At 38.3% G+C, this 23766-nt stretch overlaps 1 protein-coding gene across 9 annotated transcripts in view; it reads left to right on the plus strand.

The window, feature by feature from the left end:
- The window catches only part of PRUNE2 (prune homolog 2 with BCH domain), a 185647-nt gene that overhangs the window by 46832 nt on the left and 115049 nt on the right, over positions 1-23766 (plus strand). For all 9 annotated transcript variants that reach the window (XM_027827905.3, XM_037901818.2, XM_043547213.1 and 6 more), the window contains exons 2-6: positions 2690-2794; positions 3782-3984; positions 5643-5806; positions 15933-16085; positions 19492-19586. In XM_027827905.3, coding sequence (XP_027683706.3) covers positions 2690-2794; positions 3782-3984; positions 5643-5806; positions 15933-16085; positions 19492-19586 — 720 coding nt within the window. The remainder of the gene's footprint in view (positions 1-2689; positions 2795-3781; positions 3985-5642; positions 5807-15932; positions 16086-19491; positions 19587-23766) is intronic.

The following is a 23766-nucleotide window of genomic DNA, read 5'->3' on the forward strand; positions in this document are numbered from 1 at the left end:
TGTAACTCACCAAATAGAAAAGAAGAATTAATTAATGTAAAGTGCTGGCCTGCTGTTCCATTGTGAAACATCAAAGGACAAAGACTTTGTTGATTGCCTTTCCCCAACTCCCAGAAGAAGAGACAGGCACCAATACTTGTTACATCAGTTTGAACTCTGGAGAAAGGGAAAAAAAATCCCTGGCCAGACGAACTGTATTATGTTGCTTGGAATTTGGAGAGGGCAATATTTCTAAGCATAAAGAAGGGATTACCAAGCTGCTTAGCTTGGGTTAGCTCTCAAGGACATAGAAAGCTTGCATATCACAGCAACTACTGTTACCTTTTGGAACCTGAGGCTTGGTTTACACTACAGAGTTAGATCGACAAGGCATCTTATGCCGACCTAAATCTGTAAGTGTCTACACTAAAATTTCGCTCCTGGTGACATAACTGTCCTGCTACGCTGACTTAGGCCATGTCTACCACTACCACTTATGTCAGCAAAACTTATGTCGCTCAGGGTTGTGAAAAAACTCACCTCCTGAATGATCTAAGAAGTTTTGCTGGCATAAGTGGTAGTATACACAGCACTATGTTGACGGGAGAGCTTTTCCCACCGACATAGCTACCACTGCTGGGTAGTTTAATTATGTCAAAGGGAGAGCTCTCTTCCATTGGCATAGAGTAGCTGCACAAGAGATTGTACAGTGTCGCATATAGACATAGCCTTAATAACTCCACCTCCACGAGAGGCATAGAGTCAGTGTCAATGTAGTTAGGTCGGTGGAGTGTTAGTGTTGCTTACATTGACAGTTACTGGGTTTTAGAAGCCATCCCACAATACCCCACACTGACAGTGTAATCGGTACAAGTGCTCCTGGTGAGGAAGTGCACTGCTGACATAAGGAGCAAAGTGTAGACATGCACAAGTGATGTAATCACTGTGTGATGCCATAAGTTAGGTTAACTTAGTTTTGTAGTGTAGACATGCCCTAAGACAATGACTTGTTTGTGTGTGTATATTTACCTGCTTTAACCTTGTAAATCACTCTTATTTCTTTTTCTTAATAAGACTTTAGTTAGTTTATTATAGGATTGGCTACAAGAATTGTCTTTGGTGAGAGATCTAAGGTACAATTGAGCTGGGGATAAGTCACTAGTCCTTTGGGACTGGAAGTAACCTGAATATTGTGATTTTGTTGGCATAAGGGACCATCTATCACAAAGATAGGGGGCAAGATAGACTGGAGTACCCAAGGGGACTGTCTGTGACTCCATATTAAGGCTGTTGTAGTGCTCGAGGAGTTCACGCTTTATACTTGGTTGGTGAAATCTAAGTATAGAACACAGGGCCAGTTTGGGGTTTGTGCCCTGCTTCTTCACAGTTTGTCCTGAGGTTGGCACTCACGGTCATGAGCCACTCTAGACAGCTTGACATAGGGAAATAAAGAAGTAGAGAAATATCGATGATAGAAAAAATGTACATTTAAGTCATAGGTGTCTGCTCTTGACAGTTTTTACAACTGCATTGTTCAGAAAGGTACCTTGCTTAAGTAGTTTCCTTCCAAGTGCACAGGAGACTGGGAACGATTGACCTGCTTTTATTACCCAAGCGTATTTTGAATGATTGTGTTCTACATAATGAAAAAAGAGCTGTACCTCTTTTTTCTCTCCTGGTAGAGTGAAGATTAGACATTTGTATTCTTTTATTAACAGGTAATTGAGGCAAGTATGCTAATTATAGCTCTTTGCAGGAAGATTAGATTTCACTTGAGAAAGTGTAGAAAATTAACTCAAAATAACAAAATGTACTTCAACCTTCAGACAAGGAAAAGAACCTCTTTAATTGTGTATGTTTGGATGTGAGACACCTATATTAGTGTCAGACACATTTGTTTCTCAAATTAAGATGCACAGCTCATTAAAAGCAATAGGCTAGAACATTTCTGTACAGTTGGCATCTCATTAATGATGTGTTCAAGGAAAAGCATAATTCGCAATCATCTGACGTGTGTGGGGGTGTGTGTATGAATTGTGTATGAACCTCTCTGAAATACTTCGCATTTACACAGCATGTTTGGCATTTCCCTGTCTATTGTTTGGAAGGGACCCAATTTTACCTGATATTGAATGTCCTTAATTCCTGTTGCTGTCAGTGGGAATTAAAGACATGCAGCACCTCATAGAGGTGTGCTCATCTTCTTGCAGGATCAGGCTTAAGGCTAGTTACATTTTTAAAGTTGCAAATATCAGGCCAAGTGGCAGACAAGGAAAACAGCTACTACCAAAAGAACTCACCATGCTTTGTGATTCAGGGGTTTGTCAAGTAGGTCTTCACCCCTTGCCCCCATGCTGCTTTGATAACTAGGTCTGTGTAGTGTGTTTAGCATCTCACCATTCGCACTGGAAGCTGCTTTTCTCATTATTCCACCTACACCATTGATTTTAGTGGGAACTGACCTATATGAGTTCAGTCCATACGGTCTAAACCTGGGTCCCCTATGCACTCCAAGCTCCTATCGACTTCATTGGGAGTTATGGGTGCATGGGGATTGGACTGACCCTATAATGAGCACATTTATTATGCTGACTGACTGAGAAGTTTTACAATTAAGCAAAACATTTAGATATTTCAATTGGCAAGTTAAATGTCTGCATTCCTTGCTGTTTTTTACAGTCACCTTTTAAAATGGTCTTATATGTTTCAGAACCGGAGCAAACGCCTTGGGAAAGTCCATGTTGTTCTTGGGAATAAACCATGTGATTTGGATTCTCTCATTTCTGCATTAACGTATGCCTACTTCCTAGACAAGGTAAAAAGAAAAATGAGATCCTGACTTATTTGTTATAGATGTAATAATGTTCAGCAAATAAAAACATGCATGTACAAAATTAGGGTCTGATCCCCTGGCAGTCAAAGACAAGACTCCCGTTGAGTTAAGTGGGAGCAGATGGCAGCCCTTTATTATACAGAAGTAATGATCTAGAGATTATCTACATACAAGAGATGAATGGCAATAACGAAAACCCGAAGAACATGTTAATGCAATATAGGTGAAATTCATTGCCAGCACATGGCCTATTCATCGCTAAAAGCTGACTTAAGTGATGCATAGAACTCATGCAAATCCTAATCCTGTGCACAGGGTTGAGTTTCATCCTAAAATCTTTGATACAAATAACATATCCATTGTTATTCTTTTTGTTCAGTAGACTATTGATTCACAGGAGACAGAGGACAGATTACTATTATTTACTTACTGCTTGTGTCATAGTTGCACCTACAAGACCCCTTTGTTCTAAGCACTGTACATATGCATAGTAAAAGTCAGTCACCACAGAAAGTGAAATCTTGACCCCTCTGAAGTCAATGGAATTTTATGGGATCAGAATTTTTTCTCTTGACTTCAGTGGGATCGCAATTTCACCAAGAGTAATTAAGTAACTTGTCCATGGTTATACAAGATATATGTCCTAGAGCTGGGAATTGAATTAAGATTTTCTGATTTTTAGTCAAACGGCTTAACCATGGGACCAAACCAAGTTTGAAAGGTAAACGTTGACTGCAGTTGATGGGGATTTAGGCACGTGCTGAAAAAACAGAAATAGAATTTTTAGCAATTTCCCCCACTCATTTTTCCAGCATCTCTCTTACAGCTACATAAAGAGGAATCAGCAAAAAGGAATTATCTGTGGGAAAATAAGGTTTACTGATGGGCAGAAATTCAGACAAAATTGTCCCAATGAAAGTCAGTTATTCTTTTGCACCATTCTGACAGATACACATTCTCTTGTTCCAGGTCAGTCCCCCGGATGTTCTATGCTTGCCCGTGCTGAACATACCAAGAAGAGAATTCAGCTACTACCCAGAAACAAGGTTTATTTTGGAAGAGTTGAATATCCCAGAATCATTCCATATCTTCCAAGATGAAATCAATTTGCATCAGCTGAATGATGAAGGGAAATTGTCTTTAACGCTTGTTAACAGCAACATGCTGGCAAGGTATAGTGTTCTGTGTATGATAAAGTGGCCATGCTAGATTGAGCTGTTTTAAAGGTTATATTTTAAGTAGTTTTAGGGCTATAAATGCTGTCTTAACATTTTCTATTCTATATCTGTGACACAATGTGGAATCACAGAAGAGACAGAAGACCCAACATTATTTTCCCTTCATTATGACCATTGAGTACAACATGCTACACGTATTAGTCTAACAAATTTATTTGAGCACGAAAGCTTATGCTCAAATAAATTTGTTAGTCTCTAAGGTGCCACAAGTACTCCTTTTCTTTTTGCGAATACAGACTAACACGGCTGCTACTCTGAAACGTATTAGTCTGTTTGTTTCACTTTTCTGATGGACCATTTTATGTATTTTACTAAAAGCCCTTGATGCACCTTCATAGATCTCAGTTTAGACACTATTGAATTAGATTTATTATCCCAGAGCTTTATATAAGGTCTCTAAACAGCAGGTCACCCTGGAATCCATACAGGGTATCATCGAACAACTACATTCCTTACTCCATGGGGACCCCATCCTGAAGAATCTTTCCTGAACCTCCTCTTCTGGCCTTCAGACAACCCTCTAGCCTCTCAAAGGTCATCATCAGAAGCAAGTTCCCCACAGACCAGGACACACCAATTCAAAGCGGCACCAGACCCTGTCAGAACAACAAATGCAAAACCTGCAGACATATCTCCACTGCTACAATGATCAATGCCCCCCACAACACACGTGTCAAGATCCATGAGTCCTACACATGCCTATCACATGTGTTATACTTCATCCAGTGCACTTCGTGCCCCAGTAACAACTATGTGGTTGAAACCAGACAAACACTACGCTTTTGAATGAACTCACACAGGAAAATGATAAAAGACAAAAACACCCTATCATCCTTGGGTGAAAATTTTCCCAAAGCAATCACTCTATATCTGACCTATCAGTCCTCATCTTCAAAGGAAACCTGCACAGCATTTTCAAAAGATAAGCCTGGAAGCTTAAATTCATAACTTTGTTAGACACTAAAAATCACGGTCTTAATAAAGAGACTGGAATTAGGGGTTATTGCAACAATCTGTAACCCACTAACCCTGCCCTCTTTTTTGTCCTATGACTACAGGGGTGTTAATGGGTCACTTCACTTTGAAAAGGCCCTTAGAATATGTGCTAACTACTTATGCTAAATCTTGTATTTAGCGGTGACATTCTAAAAGTACCTTTCCCAGACATGAGGAAGAGCTCTGTATAGCTCAACTGCTTATCTCTCTCACCAATAGAAGTTGGTCCAATAAAAGATATTATCTCATACACCTTGTCTCTTACAAGCATTCAAGTCTGAGTACATACTAAATATCAAACAGTAGTTATTTTAAAGAAGCTAAGAATCTATCACTCTACAATAGTGACTTAAATTTAGGACATTGTGGTCAAGAAATTAATGAACATTTTTTTATTGTTTCATTCACAGTAGAATTTGAATAGGAATGACTAGAGTGTAGCATTATGTCAGCAGCTGTTATTAAGTGATAGCTCTTTTTAAAAAATAATTTGTACTATTAACAATAGCAAAATAACTGAAAAGGCTACACTGGTGTGTTTACAGATCAAATAATTAGAATTTTTTTAATTTGTATTTTTAAAAATTTTGTGATAGTGATGATAGAAGTTTGGAATCAGCTGTTGTCAAAGTCATCAATCCAGATGAGCGATGTGATGCCAACTTGGGGTTACAGGCGTCTTCTTCCTCTTTAGTAGTAAAAGAGATTCTTCAAGAGGCACCAGAGTTAATCACTCAGCAACTGGCTCATCTCCTCAGAGGTGAGAGATTACTCTTTTTATTAAATACTGAAAGGTTTAATGGAGTGTTGCTGAATTTGCTCATGCAGAAAGAGTGCGATCCATTCTTTGGTTAACAATCCCTTTAAAGACCACGGGAAGCTCCATAAAAGAAGCAGGGAGTAAAGAGTTTGTTAAAGAGTAACATTATATTTAATATTAAAAATGTGCATTTAAAAACAGGCATGAGGGGTCTTTACTGTATCACTAGAGAGGAATATTAAATGGAGCTATCTGCACATCAGTTGGGTAGATGGAATAGCTCTTATAGTTCTAACTTTGTTTCCAGTGACTGTGTGGTATTAGGAATAAAGATACTCCTACCCTGTAGTGGACAATGAATATGGATCAAGATCCCATGCTTGCATGTTAAAACTTCTAATCAAAGCCATGTTTATTTAATCTTGTTTTGGTGGTATAATGTGTAACTTTCATGATCTAAGAATGCCATAATCAAATTGCCATGACACTTTCTTCTCAGTTTGCCTCATTTGTGCACCACAGTATTAAGCAGTGGGGCTTCAGTATAGTCACAAATGTTTCTCAGTTTTTCTTTTTAGCTTGTTACATTTGCCATTATCTTCATTTTTGCAGTGTCACTGCTTTTAAATTTGTGATATCTGTTAGACAGAAAGCTGAAGCTGTAAAAGAACTGACGGTTGCCCATAAGTTAGTTATGTACTTTTATCATTCCCTCTTCAGAACATACTTTAAAAAATAACCAGTTTAAATTGTGAACTCATGCTTGCTAAATTTTCTTTTCTGAAAAATTAACTTAGACAAATGTCGCAACTCCAGTTTTGCATACACCTAAGTATAAGAAAAGATATGAGTTTATTTTACTCTGTTCTGTATCTCATAACATGCCCTCCATCATAGTATCTGAACTATTGAATTTATACTGAGAGACTACAAAAGTTTGTATTTTTATAAGGCTTTTTCATATTTTCATGAGGAAAGGGTGTTACCAGTAATACAGAATTTGGTCAAATCTCTGTACATGTTTCATAACTAATGGTCCCCAGTAAAGCTGCCATTAAATATTTCGCAGTCTGCAAATCTCTGTAGAATAGCTCTATGGGAAACTGTGCCCTCAACTAACCAAGTAAGCATAATCATTTATCTTTGTGACAGAACCAAAAAAAAAAAAAAAAAAAGGCATTTGGGGGATTTATGTCAAGAGGCCTCTGTGACAATGCAAAGTGACTGGAGCTGGTAGGATATTACTGATAATAACGCCTTTATGTAGTTCATTATTTAGAGGTAGAATTATAGCTTATTATTCAAACACTTTAAATATATTTGCTATAAAAGCTAAACATAGGCAAGATTTTTCTTTTAATGCAACCATAAGGGCCCAATCCTGCATATACTTGTTAATGTGTGTAGTGCTTAGCACCATAATTAGTTCTGTTGAAATCAGGAGGATTATTCATGATTGTAAACAATATTATTTGGTAGTAAGTGTTTGTGGAATTGGGCCCATGCCTAGTAGAATTACAGTTATCTGTCATATTAATACAGCTTCAACAACTGATGAAGTGAGCTGTAGCTCACGAAAGCTTACGCTTAAATAAATTGGTTAGTCTCTAAGGTGCCACAAGTACTCCTTTTCTTTTTGCATGGTATCTAGTTATTCTGTTGATATCAAATGGTGTAGAAAATAGTAAGGTACTGAATTAAACAGTATAATAAGCTCTGATGTGACTTTTAAAAAGTTTTTAGTAGTTAGGAAACCACATTTACAAATTCAGGAAAAATCAGTAAATACCAACATCTCTTAATTTTAATTTTTAATACATTGTCCAAGCTGTTAAGACTATAAATATTTACAGATAGTAGACCAAATTCTGTCCTTACAACTTACCCAAATCCTACATATACAGCTGTACTGTTATAAGAGTCTTGCCTTTTGCAAGAGGACTGTTAAATTCTGGGATCTCAAATCACTGTTGGGAGCAGCCATGGAGAACAAGGCAACCAATTACAGTACTGGAAATGTAGAAAAATTCCCACTCATATACAGATACCAAAATGATTTGCTCTTCATGGCCATTCTGACTTTGTAGCTACCAGCAAAGGACCATATTTTGGGGTGAAGAATGGCTGTTTTGTGCTGCACCGCCAGTGGATATATGCTGTAAGGCTGAGATATCTCACTCTAGCACGATTGCTCCAGGGCATAGGTGATATTCCAGTGGCATAAAGCCAGTATAGAAGTACCGACACTAGTATTCCTCCCTTTTAATACTATCTGTAGCGTAAAATAATTGTATAATTTACATGGAGCAATTTTTGTTGGTGTTTAGGTTCGGAGAGCTAACGTGAAAGTCAAAGTGCTATGAATTTGGATTTGATTTCATAAAATTGCTGAGCGGAGATAATCAGCACTGAAGTCAATGGGAGCTTTGACATTTATTTTAGTGGGCACTGATTCAGGCCTTTAGGATGTATAGGGGGTGATATTGCAATGTTAGTAACATGATTCAAATGCCCAGGTTTAGAGAGATCTTTTCAGTTGTGCTGCACCAGCTGTGACAATTTCATTAGGTGCCATCTCAACAGACTTCTTTGGAATTCTGAAACTTTGGCTCACAGTATTTATTAATTTTAATAATAGCTGAAAGTATTTAAAAATACCCTGTGTACTATTATAAGTTTGAACAAATTAGACATGCTTTTGAATGGAAAAAAAGGGAGAAGGGAAGAAAAGGCATATCCAGGCAAAACTTAACATCATTAATGTAGGCAGTATTATTATTTAAGGTCTTTTTTAAGCTGTATGCTTTCCTGATGTCTTTGTCTCTTCTTCAGACACACTGTGAGTTAATTCTACCCTTGGGCCTTAATCAGAACCTGCTCCAAGAGTCAAAGTACTGCACAATCATATCTGCCTTAAGTCAGTGCTTGTTCTGACTCTGGATTTGTGCCAGAAGCAAACGATTATAAAATCTGCCAGAGTCTTGGGCCTGTATTACTTTATTTCCCCAGAGATGTTTACTAGGGGACTGTTGCCAAACTCAAGATCCATTACATTGCTGAATCATTACATTTTTTGTTGGAGCCAGCTGGCAAGGAGTGATTCAAAAAACTGATTGTCAGGTACCTTGAGTCCGTGCATTCTTGAAAATGCCTCCTTCTGTTTATTTGTATAAGGACTTGAAGGATGCCACAAGATGCAGATTGCAACACGTAAATGCTAGCAATTTTTTACCAAGATGAACAACAATATTTATAGATACTGAATTTGATTTTTCTGGATATGAACGGAAGCATTAATACCTTTCAGTGCGGTGCTGGTGCAGTTTGGCTTTCAAAATTAGTTTGTTATTTTAGCAACTCACAACAGGTCCTTTTTGGGAGTTTGGGAAAGGTGCCAGCATTTATCAGATGCATGATTCACACTTTTCTTAAATGGTCATGAAGTCCAAGTGAATTGCATCCCTTTATTATACATATAGTATGAGAGAGAAAGGGGAACATTTTCAGCTTCACCAAACATGATTTTTTGGCTTGATAAGATTTTTTTCCTACTGTGTCTAGAAACAAAGCATTTTCCAGAAGGCAAATATTTTTTCCACCAAGATTGTGTAGCATTTCAGCTAGGAATCTTTTTTTTTAAACTGCTGATCATCAATGAGGGCTGCTTTTTTGCTCTATGTACAGTTTTCATGAAATGTTGCTTCTTACTCCACCTCCCTACCATCCATTCTTTTTCATCTTAAAGATCAAAACCTAGGTGAAAAAGGGAGGTATCTGTATTTTCACTGCACTATTCTTTTCAGCCACAAACTTATCATGCAGGAGATGCCTGTGCTGTTTTTAATGTTTTCCCAAAACAACTTCTGCCTTCATTAGATCATGTTTAATATTAATGCAGAGCAATTGCTTTTGGCAAAAGTGGTACTTCTGAACTGCTTTGAGAAAAGAATAAAATGCCCATCATTTTTTTAAAGCAGCATAGCATATTATCCATTGTCCTCTCTCCTCACCCCACCCCCAAAACCCAGTAATGCAGTGTGATGCACATGGTAAGTAATATCAACCCTTGGATTATATATTGTATTTTCTTTTGTTTGTGTGTGTCAGTAGACAGAAGAGCTTCTGGAGTCCTTTCAGGAATCCAATGGGAGTGGCACTAGCTCTCAGTAAAAACAAGTTGTTGGCAGGAGGTGTTCCTAGCTGATGGATCTCCTTTACAACAGAGACTTAAAAGAGTACATGACTAAATGGACTGCTGACCTGACTCAGTCTGGGAAAGTGGTAATGAAAGTGATATACTGGGGTCCCACTGAGCCCACCCGTTCCACCAGCCTCACCCTGTCCTGCAGTGCCAGGCCCTCAAGCCTCCTCGAGCACACACACACACACAGGTAGGGCCACACCCAGCTGCAAAAGACACAGACACTGAGATCAGCTCTGCGTGGGAAGACTCAGCTTGGGGATTGCTCAGTACTCCAGCGCACACTACCTCTGGAGTGTAAACCCAAAATTATATTGTCTTGCGCTGCCCAGAAATGTGTACAGCGTAAGCTCATGAAAATCGCCCCCTCCCTCAATGTGGAGGAAGATATGCACAGCTTTTTGCCCCTCTCCCCCATTATGAATTGTACAAACTGGGTTTTAGAAAACAAAGCAAGTTTATTAACTACAAAGGATAGATTTTAAGTGATCACAAGGGATAGCAAACAGCTCAAAGCAGATTACTGAGCAGATAAAACAAACACACAAACTAAGTTCAATACACTAAAGAAACTGGTTACAAGTAGTAATTTCTCACCCTAAATGTTGTTTTAGGCATTTCTTTAACAGGCCAGACACCTTTTCTGGTCCGGGCTCAGCTCTTCTTTCCCCCTCAGTCCTTGTTTCTTAGATTTTCTCAGCAGTCATCCTGGGTGGAGAGTCAGTGAAGAAGGAGCCCTGATTAACTCTTGCTTCCCTGCCTTAAATAGGATTTACATATGGCGGGAATCCTTTGTTTCCCAGTTTGGTCTCCACGCCTTTTGTGGAAAAATACTAGTAGGCCAAGATGGGGTCCAGTACGAGGTGACATAATCATCTGTCCCTGCCGTGTCAAAGCAGCATCCCAGGAAGCTTCTCAGGAAGATGGGAAATTAGCATCTTCAGAGTCTTATTGTCCTTCCTAATGGCCCTGCCAGGCTGATTGCCTTCTGTCTGGTGGGCATTCCCCAGGTGCTAACACTTCAGTAATTTATACACAGTCAATATTTCTAACTTCAGATATAGAAATGATACATGCGTACAAATAGGATAATCAGAGTCAGTACATCATAACCTTTCCAATGATACCTTACATGACCCATCTTGCATAAAACACAATTTAGTTATGCCATATTCACATCATAATATTTCTGTGAAGAATATGGGGCGTAAGTGCCACAGTGTTCTTAGCTGATGGATCTCCTTTACAACAGATACTTAAAAGAGTACATGACTTAAATGGACTGCTGATCTGACTCAGTCTGGGAAAGTGGTAATGAAAGCATGCCTAGGATGAAGAGAAATGAGGTGAGGCAGTGTTACTTAAGACAAACTCTGAGTTTGTTTTTCTAAACTATGTGGGATCTTAAAACCCATAAAGAAATTGAGGGCTCCATATCCCACTAATATGCAGGGATTTTGTGTGTATGTCCCATTAATGCTAACAAGCACAATGTATACATTGAAGGAAGAATACCCCCGTGTTGACATTGGGAATTGCAGATGTCTCTATATTAGTTTGAGAAGACTCTTTCTCTCTCTTCCTTTTTTCTTAGCAGAAGCATTAAACAACAGAATGCCTACGACAAAAAAGCTTTTAAAATTGGGTGCCTGTTTGATTAATTACTCCATTAATGCTGTAAGGCCTACATTTCATGTTGGGATGAAAATGCTTGTACCCCTTAAAACCCAAAGTGGGTTTCCTATCAGAAAATTTTGCACACAACCAGACTATGTCAAGTTGCAACTCTTGAGAGGTACCTAGCAATCAAGAGTACAAGGCTGCTTTCAAATAGCCAGGTGAAATGCATATCTGCACTCTTTCTTGCACCCATGTTCAAACTCTGATTTTAAAACTTGCAATAACTCACGTGTGTGTATCCTAGTGAAAGTCTGGTCAAATTCTAAGAGAGCTTTCCCAATGGAAATTCACAAGAACATATCATACCAGTGAAAACCAGATACAGGGACATAGCAGTATAGAGTTATCTTCAAACAATCCTTCAAGCTCTTTTGATTTGGGAGATAAAGGTAAAAACGTTTAGAAACATTAGAACTCCCTGTTTTAAAATATATTTATAAGGATTGGCAGATTAATTTAAACTAGCTTCGTGAATGTTCAGAAAATCATTTTTACAATGCTCTATAATAAAACTGTTCTTGAACTGAAAAATGGAATTGTCACTGGTAAGAATTTTTATTATGAAGATTCGTTCTGATTTAAGGGGCTTGATTCTTCTTTCCCTCACACCTGTGCATATTAGGAGTAACTTAGTTAAAGTCAAGTGAGTTATGCCAGTATAAGGCTGGTGTGAGATTTTAGAATCCAGCTGCCATAGTGTCTTGGGGTCAGATCTTCAAAAGCCCCTAGCTCACACTGATGTCAGTGGGCATTAGGGGCCTAATTATCTTGAAAATCTGGGCCCTAGATTTTCATTTACCTGAACTCCACTATTCATGTAAAAGAAACAGAAATTGACTGTGTGAGACACACACACACACAATATTTTGCTCAAATTCTGAGAATCAAATTTTATTTTCCTTTTACTGTTTCTGTATTGCCTTTGCCTTCAGCATTTTTTTAGAATTACATAATTCTGCACTTATCTCACAGCTTAATTGAAAACCTGGATTGATCAGGGAAAAGCTGTCATGTAATTATTGCTCAATTTTTAATCAATTGTAATTAGACTGTGTTATATTAAAAGAAAATTAGTAACATGATGTTATTGTGATTGTACTGAAGCATAAGTTACTTGATCTTAGTTCTTTCTATACAATTAGGTATACAAATCTGGGTTGACCTTCTAGCCATCTGTAATTCTGAACTGATGAGTGTGTATGGTTTTTATATCTAATACCTGTTACTTTATTGCACTTTCCAGTACTTTGTGCTCTGATTTCCTCTGCTTCTTAAGATACTGTTTTTTAAATCCATTGGTTAATGGTTCAGATGACACATACAATAGTAACTATTCCATCTCTTATATTAAAAAAACCCCAACCAACTGAACCACCACTAAAGATGCAGGCCTACATTTTGAAAAATGAATAAAGATTATGGGTGCTTCAGCTTTTGGATACCCAACTTTACGTACCTGAAAATCAGACCCCTTAAGGTGTTCAAATATTGGGATGCCTAAATCACTAGCAACTTTTGAAAATGTGGGCCACAGTATATATTTTCTGTACAGTCTTGTTTCTTTTATGATTTTTAATACTACCACACAGAGAGGAATACTATTTAAAATAATAAGACTGACATAAACCCAAGAAAATTAAGGGTAAAAGAGAGAAATTCTGGAAATTCTGAGATAAGAAAGAAATTCCATCCTGGATTCACCCTACAATAAATATTAAAAGTGTCTACAGTCTCTCCAGAGAGCGGTATGTTACAATAATTTTTATGGCTCTATGTATTTTCAGGTTGTATGTCTCCATATCAACATGTTAGGCCAAATTCATCCCTTGGACTAATATGTCAACTAGTCTCAGTTCCTCAGAGAGATTCACTCCCTACTTCAGAGTACTACTCCTATACCAGCATTTGTCTGCTAGTGAGGCCTATACTTAAAGTTGCAAAATTGTTTCCAGTAGCAGATCATCCTGCGTTCATGCACTTATAACTTTTTGAAGAAAGGTTTCAGAGTAGCAGCCGTGTTAGTCTGTATTCGCAAAAAGAAAAGGAGTACTTGTGGCACCTTAGAGACTAACAAATTTATTGGAGCATAAGCTTTCGTGAGCTACAGCTGAAGTGAGCTGTAGCTCACGAAAGCTTATGCTCAAATAAATTTGTTAGTTTCTAAGGTGCCACAAGTACTCCTTTTGTTTTTTTGAAGAAAGTTACTATTGAGGATAAAACATTCATCTCCAAAGGCGATGGTTGTAAAGTTTGAGAAAAATCCTTTCAGTGATCAGACGGTGGAAAACCCCCCACACTTTTCCAGTTTAAAAACATTCAAACTATACTTTTTTGCCAGGACTATGCCAAAAACAACCAAAATTTGAAATCTAAAAGACTTTGACATGCAAATAGTCCTTGAGGAGAGGAGTGTATCTGCTAGGTTGGAAAAATCTTTGCTGCTTCTCGGGGAACTGAAAACCCCCATAAGGCACTTACCCAACTATGCAGTGCTTTACATTGAAAGGGTAGGGGATTCCACTCATTTTACAGGCTTGTGGTCTAATGAACAGGATACTGGAGTGGGAGTCAGGAGACCTGGATTCAATTCCTAGCTCTGCCGTTAACCTGCTTTGTTAACCTGCGCAGCCTTCCCTACCCGGCCCTCCATACAGTTTCTCAATGCCGATGTGGCTCTTGGGCCAAAAAGTTTGCCGACCCCTGTCCTAGCATAATGGGACCCTGATCTTGGTTGGGGTCTCTATGAACTACTTTAATATAAATAATAATGCTGAAGCATAAGATTTTATTATTCTTAATTTAGCATGAATAATTGGCAATGAATGTTTTCTTTGGGCATATTAGCAAATGGGAACAAAGCCTTCTGGGAGTTAAAGGATGACCTTGAATCCTTACCCCGCCAGCAATATCTGTCACATCAAGGCTGGAATCTGGGAGATGGTATGCTCTATGTAATCCTCTGAAAAGACGACAACTCTATTTAGCTCTTGCAACAGAGTGCCAATTGTGCTGCAATTATTTAATGGACTCTTTTTTAACTTTGAAATTAATGTGTCGTATTTGGCTGAACGTGCTGTGCTTTCATCTAAATACATTGGCATGGAGTTGTCTAGAGTCGATTACACTGGAATGACTAGTGACTGACTTAAATCATAAGTTTAAGGTTATCCTCAAAGTCCTTTGTGAAGTTGTTACTTGTGTGCTGTATACGGGAAGAGTTTTGTGTTATATTGGTAATAAGAAGGGCCATTAGAAATCCTCAGCATGGAAATAATGGAGTCAATAAATACGATAAAATCAATCATTTGCTTAAAATGCTTAATCTAGATTTGTTTAATTGTGGTGTGGGTGATATTGTGTATGTATTTGCGTACTTATTTCAGGGTTCTGCTGGCTGTATTTTAGCAGTCACACTCTATGTCCATTGATACTGACATCCTGTGTGGGGAAAAAGAGGGAGATCAGCTACCAGGCAGGATGGATTTGTAAACAGGTAGCTCCCGGGAAAAGCAATTACTTGTACTTAAAGAGACGTTCCCTTCAAAAAACATCATGCTAATTTTTGGGACCTATCATGAAGTCAGTGGGAATGTTGCCACTGGGGCAAGCTTGGGATCGTTACGTTTAAATATACCAAACCCTATAGAAATAGAAATTATATGATAAATTAAAGTAGCTTTTCCTAATGTGCTAGATTTATCAAAATAACAAATTACCAGTGTAGATTTTTAAAGAATTTGATATTTTGGCTGCTTAGAAAATGAGAATTTGGCATGTCAGTTTGTACTGGTCCTTGTAACAAGTATATGAAGGCTGTATCTTCACTGCAGAGTAAGCTTGAGTTATCTACACTTGAATTAATGCATCTTGAGTAAGTGTAGCTCTAGTGAGAGTAGCCACACAGGGAAATAACACTTGAGCTACAGAAGAGTGACTGGATTACTTTATGGGGTGATTGTTAGCAGCTGATGCGTTATGCTAAGTCTAGCTGTGACCTACAAATCTATATCCCCTGACAGGCCAGCCAACTCAAATTAAAAAAAGCACCAATACGTGCCAGTTAAGGCTCTGTGTGTGCAGAGAGCACTCGAGTTATAACTTGAGTTAACTCTAAAGTGAAGACAAGCCCAAAGAAGGAAAGGGCTTTAAAGGGGAAGGGGAAATGGGTACAGTAAGAATTGTAGTTTCTCTAGTACCTTTTCACTGTTGTACAGGAGGGGTTGACTTTGCTGTTTCACATTTCAGGAAGCATTCTCTTCAAATGTATGTCTATGGAACCAGAAAGAATTACAGAACAACAGGAAGAAATACTGTCAATTCTAGAAGAAAAATTTCCAGAGCTGCCTCCTCGAGAGGACATAATCTCTGTTTTCCAGGAGACCCCATTTAAGGCTCAAGGTAATGCAGTTTACTTCCATTCCTCAGGCAGCTTGTCATTTTTGTCATGTGGCTACATCTAGATAGAATGGATCATTATGTGAGATGACAGTAGTTGAAATAAAAAATTAAAAATGTCTTCATTTGTATTAACATATGATGGTTACTTTTAAGTTAAATGACTGACTTAAGGTGGAGCATAGAAGTCTTGTTTCTGTGGACTATCCATGCTATCTGAGGTTCTAAACCAGATAATTAATATTGTCTAGTATGTATGTATATATATACATACACGCACAATTTAGTGGGCCTCAACACAACATGGTGGGCTATAGCCACTGATCCAGCCATAAGGAGGATGCTCAGCATTCATTCAAGTGTAGATAGCTCAATGCCATCTTGGGGATGGATTTTACTTTCTGAACCTACTTCACCTGCATAGAGCTCAGTTTCTTGGAGTTTCTCAGTTTCATAGAGCTGCTGAAATGACTTCAACCCTAAATAAAACTTGAAATAGCAAGAAGTTATTTTAATAATGGAAAAGTATATTTCTTTTTCATTGTCACTCAAATGAGACTGAACCATTTTTACTCCATGCCTCCAAAAACATTGTCTATCTGGGTTTGAAGGTGCTTTACACCCGGGCTAGCTAGCCTAGCTGGGGTATAGGCTAGCGCTCCTCGGTGCTGCTTCCAGGCAGCTTGGTAATCCACCCACATTGTAATGAAGACACAGACTAATTCACTTGAGCACTGACAGACCTTCAGTGCTTTCTCTCAGTTCCTGCCATGTGCCCAGGTCGACAGAGAAGTTGTCCCACAATCCAGAAAAACATGGAGGCTGGGAGAAAAAATTCTCTTCCCAGCTGGATTAGAGACTGCAACTTCAATGCAGCCTCCCTGTGAGAAACCAGGTGAAAATGGCTCCAGCTGAGCTGGCTGACCTCCCTGATTGCATAAGCTAGGATCAGCCAGTCAGGGTCAAAGGAGAAGAACGTGTGATGTCCACCATATGGCTTGGCTCAAGTAATCTGCCCTAATATTCAGTATCAAACTTGAAATACATTGTAAACAGCAGTGGGATGAAATTTCTGAACGTTGGGCCTGATTTTCCTAAACCTACTGGTATAAATCAGAAGCAGTGCAATTGAAATCAGTGTAGCTATATTGAAATGAAACTGGTATAATTGAGGGCAGAATCAGTCTCATTGTTCCTTTTCTGTTATTCTCTGTGCTCCAAAATCAAGGTCAAGCAATATACAAAACAAAAGACATATACAAAAAGCTTCTATTAAGAGTTCATGCATCTGAACAAAATTCAGTGAAACGTTGTCACTTCATAGATACAACACAGAAGTGAATATAGCTTGATTTCAGTGGTTTCTGCAGCTTGAATAAAGCAGTTGACATGATTCTAGTGCTTCCCAGCTCTGTCATGTACAGCCTCTGTATACACATTAGGAATGTCAGTGGCTTTTTTTTGCTGCCATGTCACATTACAAATGCATGTCCAGTTTGCTTTTCATTATTATCCCGAAATCCCTTTAATCATCACTGCTTCCCTAGGACATCTCCCTCCGATTGAGTTAAATTTTTTTGAAGTATTCCTCCCAAATGTATTAACTTTCTGTTTCTGTTGAAACAAACTGAATTTTATTTTCATATTTCTGGTCCCTTTAGGTATCTGATGGGTGTTGCCAATTTAGACCAATGTGCTCTTTAGCTCCTCTTTTAGATCATTAATGAAAATATTAAAATATATTTAAAAGGCCATACTTCCTGTGATCACAAACACTATTCACATTTGCCATTCATGGCCCCAATTCTACAAAGATTAATAAATGTGCTTAACTTTGCTCATTGTGTGTAGGCCTATTGACTTCAATATATGGAAGTCAGTGGCAAAACTCTCATTGACTTCAATAAGGCCAGGATTTTACCTAACAGGATTACTAACAATACATCAAGTGAAGTCTGCCTGTGTGTCTTTTTAGGATTGGGATCCATGGAGTTTCATGCACAGAGATAAGACCATAGTTGGCTGTTAATGAAACTACACTGTTAAAAAAAAAAAAAATTAGCCACTTTTCTACTACTCTTGGAAGCAGCTTTAGTATGGCCATTGATGCATCATAATTTCAAGTGCCCCTAAACAGGGAGTAGTGTACTAGCTACATTGTTCTGTGTTTTATCAATATTGTTTACGATTTTATTACAAATTACATAGTTAGCGTTGCATATGTTTGTGTGCTCTATGCGCAGGTAGGTGGGGATGAGATTCTGAGGTCCTTTGCAAGTCAGATGAACGGTTTGCCTTTATGTATCTAGTTTGTTAGGCAGAAGTGGAACAATTCAATAAAATAGCAGTTCCAGGTTTCATCTAAGAAGCAGTGCTCATTTACAAACCTGAATCCATAGGTGTACTGGTTATTTTGGGCACATTGAAGAGAATAGCTACTCTGCTTATTAAAGACTCTAATGTCTATATGTAGTAATTTTTGAAATGAAAATATCAAAGATTTTGACTATACATGAGAACCTGCCAGTTCATCTTGTCAATAGATTGCTGATTGAAGAGAATCTAGCTACTGAATTCGTTGATGAGCAGTTATGATTTATATGGCTGTTTCAGTCATGAGTGATTATTTGGCTATATTATCTGCATTATCAGTAGGGGTCAATTGACCATGTTCCTATGCATCATGCATTATTTAAATATAGTTTTAGAGAATGTTGCAGCCTCTTAGCTGGACATCTCCCATTACATGAAAGCTATATGGTTAAATGAAATATTTGAAAATTCACAACATTCCTGGATCCTATATAAAAAGAATCCAGATCCCACAATTAAAGAGTCACCCAGTAGATGATGATGATAAACTCTCCTGTGTCATCCATACACACATTAATCTGTTCCTGAGGGTTATATTAATCTTTAATCCCACACAGAAACATCCATTGGTACAATGTTAGTTTAAGGAAGATCAGTGGTAGAATATAATCTGAAGTTTGTATTTACAGTATGTACTTTAATTGCTTCAGCTCTGAATGATTTGTTACAGCAATTCTATATTAGTGCCAAAAGTTTTATATCCATGATCTAAAGATTAAAGAGTATGGGCACTCATTGACAAGTTGTATTCGATATGCTTCCAGATCAGAGCCTTTACAACTTCATAGAGGGAAACTGATGAGGATCTTTGTCTTTTAATTCTTTTGAACTTTGTTTACTCTGATATTAAAGTAGTAGTGCAATACTACTAATATTAATTTAAATAATAAAATAATAATGTTAATTTTTTGATGTGAACCCCGAAAAGCCAGAAGAGTTAACATTAAGGCTAAAGTTCTGGTCTTAACTCATCCTTTTGCATTTGACTAGCTCTGAAACTTGTATGTATTAAACAGTTTTTCTGTATCTCAAACAGGTTTAAATATTGAGGAGGCTATGTTGAAGGATCTCAAGGAGCTGTCAGATGGAGAAATTAAAGTAGCAGTTAGCACGGTGTACATGACCCTTGAGGTAAGAGGAAACATAAACAGAATATAGCTGCTAAACAACCAAGCTGCATAAGGTGGCCTGTTCTTTCACATAGATTTTCAGTTACTTGTTTTCTCAAGATAGAGTATGAGCAGATTTTGTCAATGATGTAATTCATTTTTATGAATGCTGTAGTTATTTGTGATCTGACTTTCATTACTATGCATCTGAATATCCTTTCAAATAAAAGTAATTTACCAGTATGCTTTAGAGCAACAGCTGCAGAAAATTGCAATGCTTGGATCAGAACCTACCCTTCTGTGCAGTGGGGTTAATAATGTCTCAACTCCTTGAGAAAAGTGTCCCCTTGTTTTTTTTACTTTTATACACCTGCTTTGAATGCTGTGAAAACAGTCATGTTGGTCATAAATTATAGACGTCCCAGGGTTGATAAGAAAACCTTCCAATTTGTTAATAAGATGGCTGCTTGTCTCAGGCATTTCCTATGTTAGCAGTACTGGTGAAAGTCATTTTTTTGGTTGCTGGTTTTCAGTGTCACACTTCTGAACTGACCCCACTTAAATTGGAGTGCTCTTAGTTAAGTGTGTGCATAACTATTAGCTGTTAGAGTTATGCATATTTTATAAAAAGAAAAGGAGCTGTAGCTCACGAAAGTTTATGCTAAAATAAATGTGTTAGTCTCTAAGGTGCCACAAGTCCTCCTTTTCTTTTTGTGGATACAGACTAACACGGCTGCTACTCTGAAACCTGGCATATTTTACAGATGTTCTTTCCTCTAGTGTATTGTTTTTAACGAATATTGTGCTGATATCACTTTAGAATTAGCTGTTATATGTGTAGAAGTACAGATCAAAATCATTCAGGGCCAGGTTGAGGCTGGCTCTTCACAGGTGTGAGAAAGCAAAGGGACACACGAGGAACCTTCCCCTTCCCCTTAAGCCCATGTTCAGGGACTAGCCACAATGTGGGTGGGAAGTGCAGCAACTGAGTATGACTAGTCCTGCAAGTGGCATCGGTCACCTCAGAAGGAATGGGGTAAGACACGAGCCTAAGGCAGCTGTTACATTTGCTCCTATTTCTCCTGGGGGCTTTTACTATTTTGCAGTCCCTTCACATACCCCATCAGTGTAGGTGGTCGCTTTTAGTCCCAGCCAAGTCCTCACACACTGAGCAGGTGCATATAAAGCACGCCTCATCTAAAAGCATTGTGGTTTGTATTACTGACTCATCTATCTTGTGTTAGCCAAAATGATCCTTTACATACAGATAGGGTAACCAATAGAAGGAGTGAAAAATCGGGAGACTTTTTTTTCCCCGGGAGGATAGCCTCTGTAAAACAAAGCCGCCAATATGGGGACTGTCCTGCTAATTGAACATCTGGTCACCCTACATACAGGGAGCCAATCTGGCCAAAAATACCCAAGACTGTATTTGTGCTGCATCACCAATTCAAACAAGTAAAAATGAACTTTATGGCTACCAGTGAATGAGCTCCCTGTGTTCCACAAACATTGATTCTCAAACTCTGCAAACTTCATGCCTCGCTGACTATGAGACAAGCAGAAGTTAAGCTGGAGGGGAGGGGGGAACAGATGTTTTATGATTCGGTCATGTTTTATTCTTTCTCCCTTCCCGTATTATTTTAAATAGGCTTCCTGGAAGAAGCCATCATTGCTCTTATTGGTAGATGAATGTTGCAAGTAGGTGATGGGGTTCTACCCCATCCCCAGTCACCAAGGACTTGATTTTAAGAGCTCCCACAACTCCACTGAACTCAATAGGAGCTGAGGGTGCTGGGCATCTGTCTTTCTGTTGCCAAGCTTCTTGGGTGCCATGAAGTATGAATTAATCTTTGACCTTTCAATTTTGTGGTCTTCATGCTCTCATTGGATGTCCTTCTGAAATGACACTGTCAGCAAGGGAAGAGCCTAGTGTGTTAATGGTGTGAGCCCTTCAAACTTGTCCCTCACTGAGTGATGTTTAGTCAGTTGGAGAAGAACCTGTTAGGACATGTAGGGCATTAAGTGTGCTCAGGTACAGAGTGTTTTGGTATAATATCAAATAACCTAATTTACTGCAGTTATGGCAGTTGAGCAGTACAGAATGGGAGAATCCATGAAACACAGCATTTTGGGGTACAAGAGAGGAATAGTTCCCCTTGAAAACAGAGGTTAGTTTTCATCTTTGAAAACACCACAAGGCCTATGGAAATTCCAGGGATAGCAGTTCCAGCGGCTTAGGTCTGCTGGATCTAGTCTGTAGCTTTGTATTGTTGAATATCATCCTGTTGTGTTTAAAATGTCAGACTTGGATTTTCTTTCCTGACTTATTCAAAACACTTTATAATTGCTCAGAGAAGCATGTTTCGTATCAAGATATCTTCTGTGAAGGGATTTCAAAGCTACATACCTTGAATCATACTAGATATTAATTGTACTGGCTAGTATGTCAAAAAGTTAATGTCTAGCTTACTAAATAAGTGATAGAGTGTCAGTAGTGTCAGTGACAGTAGTTTACATGCTGGCACAGTAATCAATCAGTTTAAAAAACTACATGTTAGAAAGTAAAGAAATGAACAGTTAAAGGGTCCAGCCACTTTCTCACTGCCATACAATCCTCCATTATCCTCCATCACTCCACCAAACTTGCACGGCCCACTCAGCTTTAACTTTGGCCCCTAAAATTTGCAAAAATATACAAATGTCAAAATAACCAATAACAAGATGGTTGGAAATGCATTCTTTGAATAAGAAATGGGATTTTATAATCATCTAATAATTTATTTTAACCATTGTCTATCAGTTTGCTAATTTAGGTGAGTGGTACAAATTAGGCTTATAATGAGCTTCAGTATTAAATTAAGATGCTTTTTTTACTTCCTGGAAAGAGTATGTGGAATGCAGCTTCTGTGCTCTTTGCTCTATCCAGATCCAACATCCAGGTAGCACTCACGTAGCTCAGCTGGGAGATGGAGGATCTTTACTTCTACTTTGCACAACTGTATTAAGGCTAGTCACATTCTAGCCCATAATTTGTATCCCTTTCTTCTACTACTTGACCGCTGCAATGTTTTTATAGTTCTAAAAGCAGACAAGTTTCAGAACTGGCCTCAGTGAATATATTATATCACATTTGACTTTAGAATACTTTTGTGCAGGGAACACCAAGATTTGATTCTTAAGCAGTGAAGTGGTTCACAAGAACATTGTTTAGAATCATAGAATCATAGAATATCAGGGTTGGAAGGGACCCCAGAAGGTCATCTAGTCCAACCCCCTGCTCAAAGCAGGACCAAGTCCCAGTTAAATCATCCCAGCCAGGGCTTTGTCAAGCCTGACCTTAAAAACCTGTAAGGAAGGAGATTCTACCACCTCCCTAGGTAACGCATTCCAGTGTTTCACCACCCTCTTAGTGAAAAAGTTTTTCCTAATATCCAATCTAAACCTCCCCCATTGCAACTTGAGGCATAACTAAATGGAACTGTCTTAGGGGAAAGAGATTCAATTGCATATCCACAAAACAGTCAATTCTTAGTGATTTCCATGAGTTAAATGATCTTTAATCACTATCCATCAAGTCACTGATATTACCAGCATTTTTGACTGAAGTTACCTGGAAGTGATTCCTAGAAGTCATTCCTTCTAGTTCTTCTCTTTGCAAAAGAAACATGCTTTAACTGAAGTGGCATTGCTTTAGCCTCTGTGGCTGGAGATTAATTTTTGAGGTTGCTGAGTTACTACACTCTGTTCAAACACTTCCAGAACTCTGTCTGGCTTACAGTGCTTGACAGAAGCACATAGGACAGTTGTTGGCTTGTAGCAATCTGCAACAGCACCAACAGAGTCCGGAGTGGATTTGCAAAACCATGGTGTACTGCTCTGCCTGCCACATCCCCAGCAAGCAGAACTCTGTAACCCATAATAGGAATAATCATTAACAATAGGCAAAAATCTGAAAACCTGAGTCTTTTACTTCAGGCAAAGTCCTGAAGACATGAGTCTTTACTCTGATAAAACTCATGTTCACCTTCCTGTGAGTTTTGCTTGTATAAATACTTCCGGATTTGCTCTAGTAATAATGATGATAATTTCTACTATTTAGCACTTATGCAGTGCTTTTCATGTTCTGAGTGCTGTACAGATATTAACTAATTAAACATCAATGAGGACATGAGACACTGCTTTTGCTTTGCTTTGCTTTA

Source organism: Chelonia mydas, chromosome 5 (genome assembly GCF_015237465.2).
Source record: "Chelonia mydas isolate rCheMyd1 chromosome 5, rCheMyd1.pri.v2, whole genome shotgun sequence".
In the NCBI taxonomy this organism is placed as follows: Eukaryota; Metazoa; Chordata; order Testudines; family Cheloniidae; genus Chelonia; species Chelonia mydas.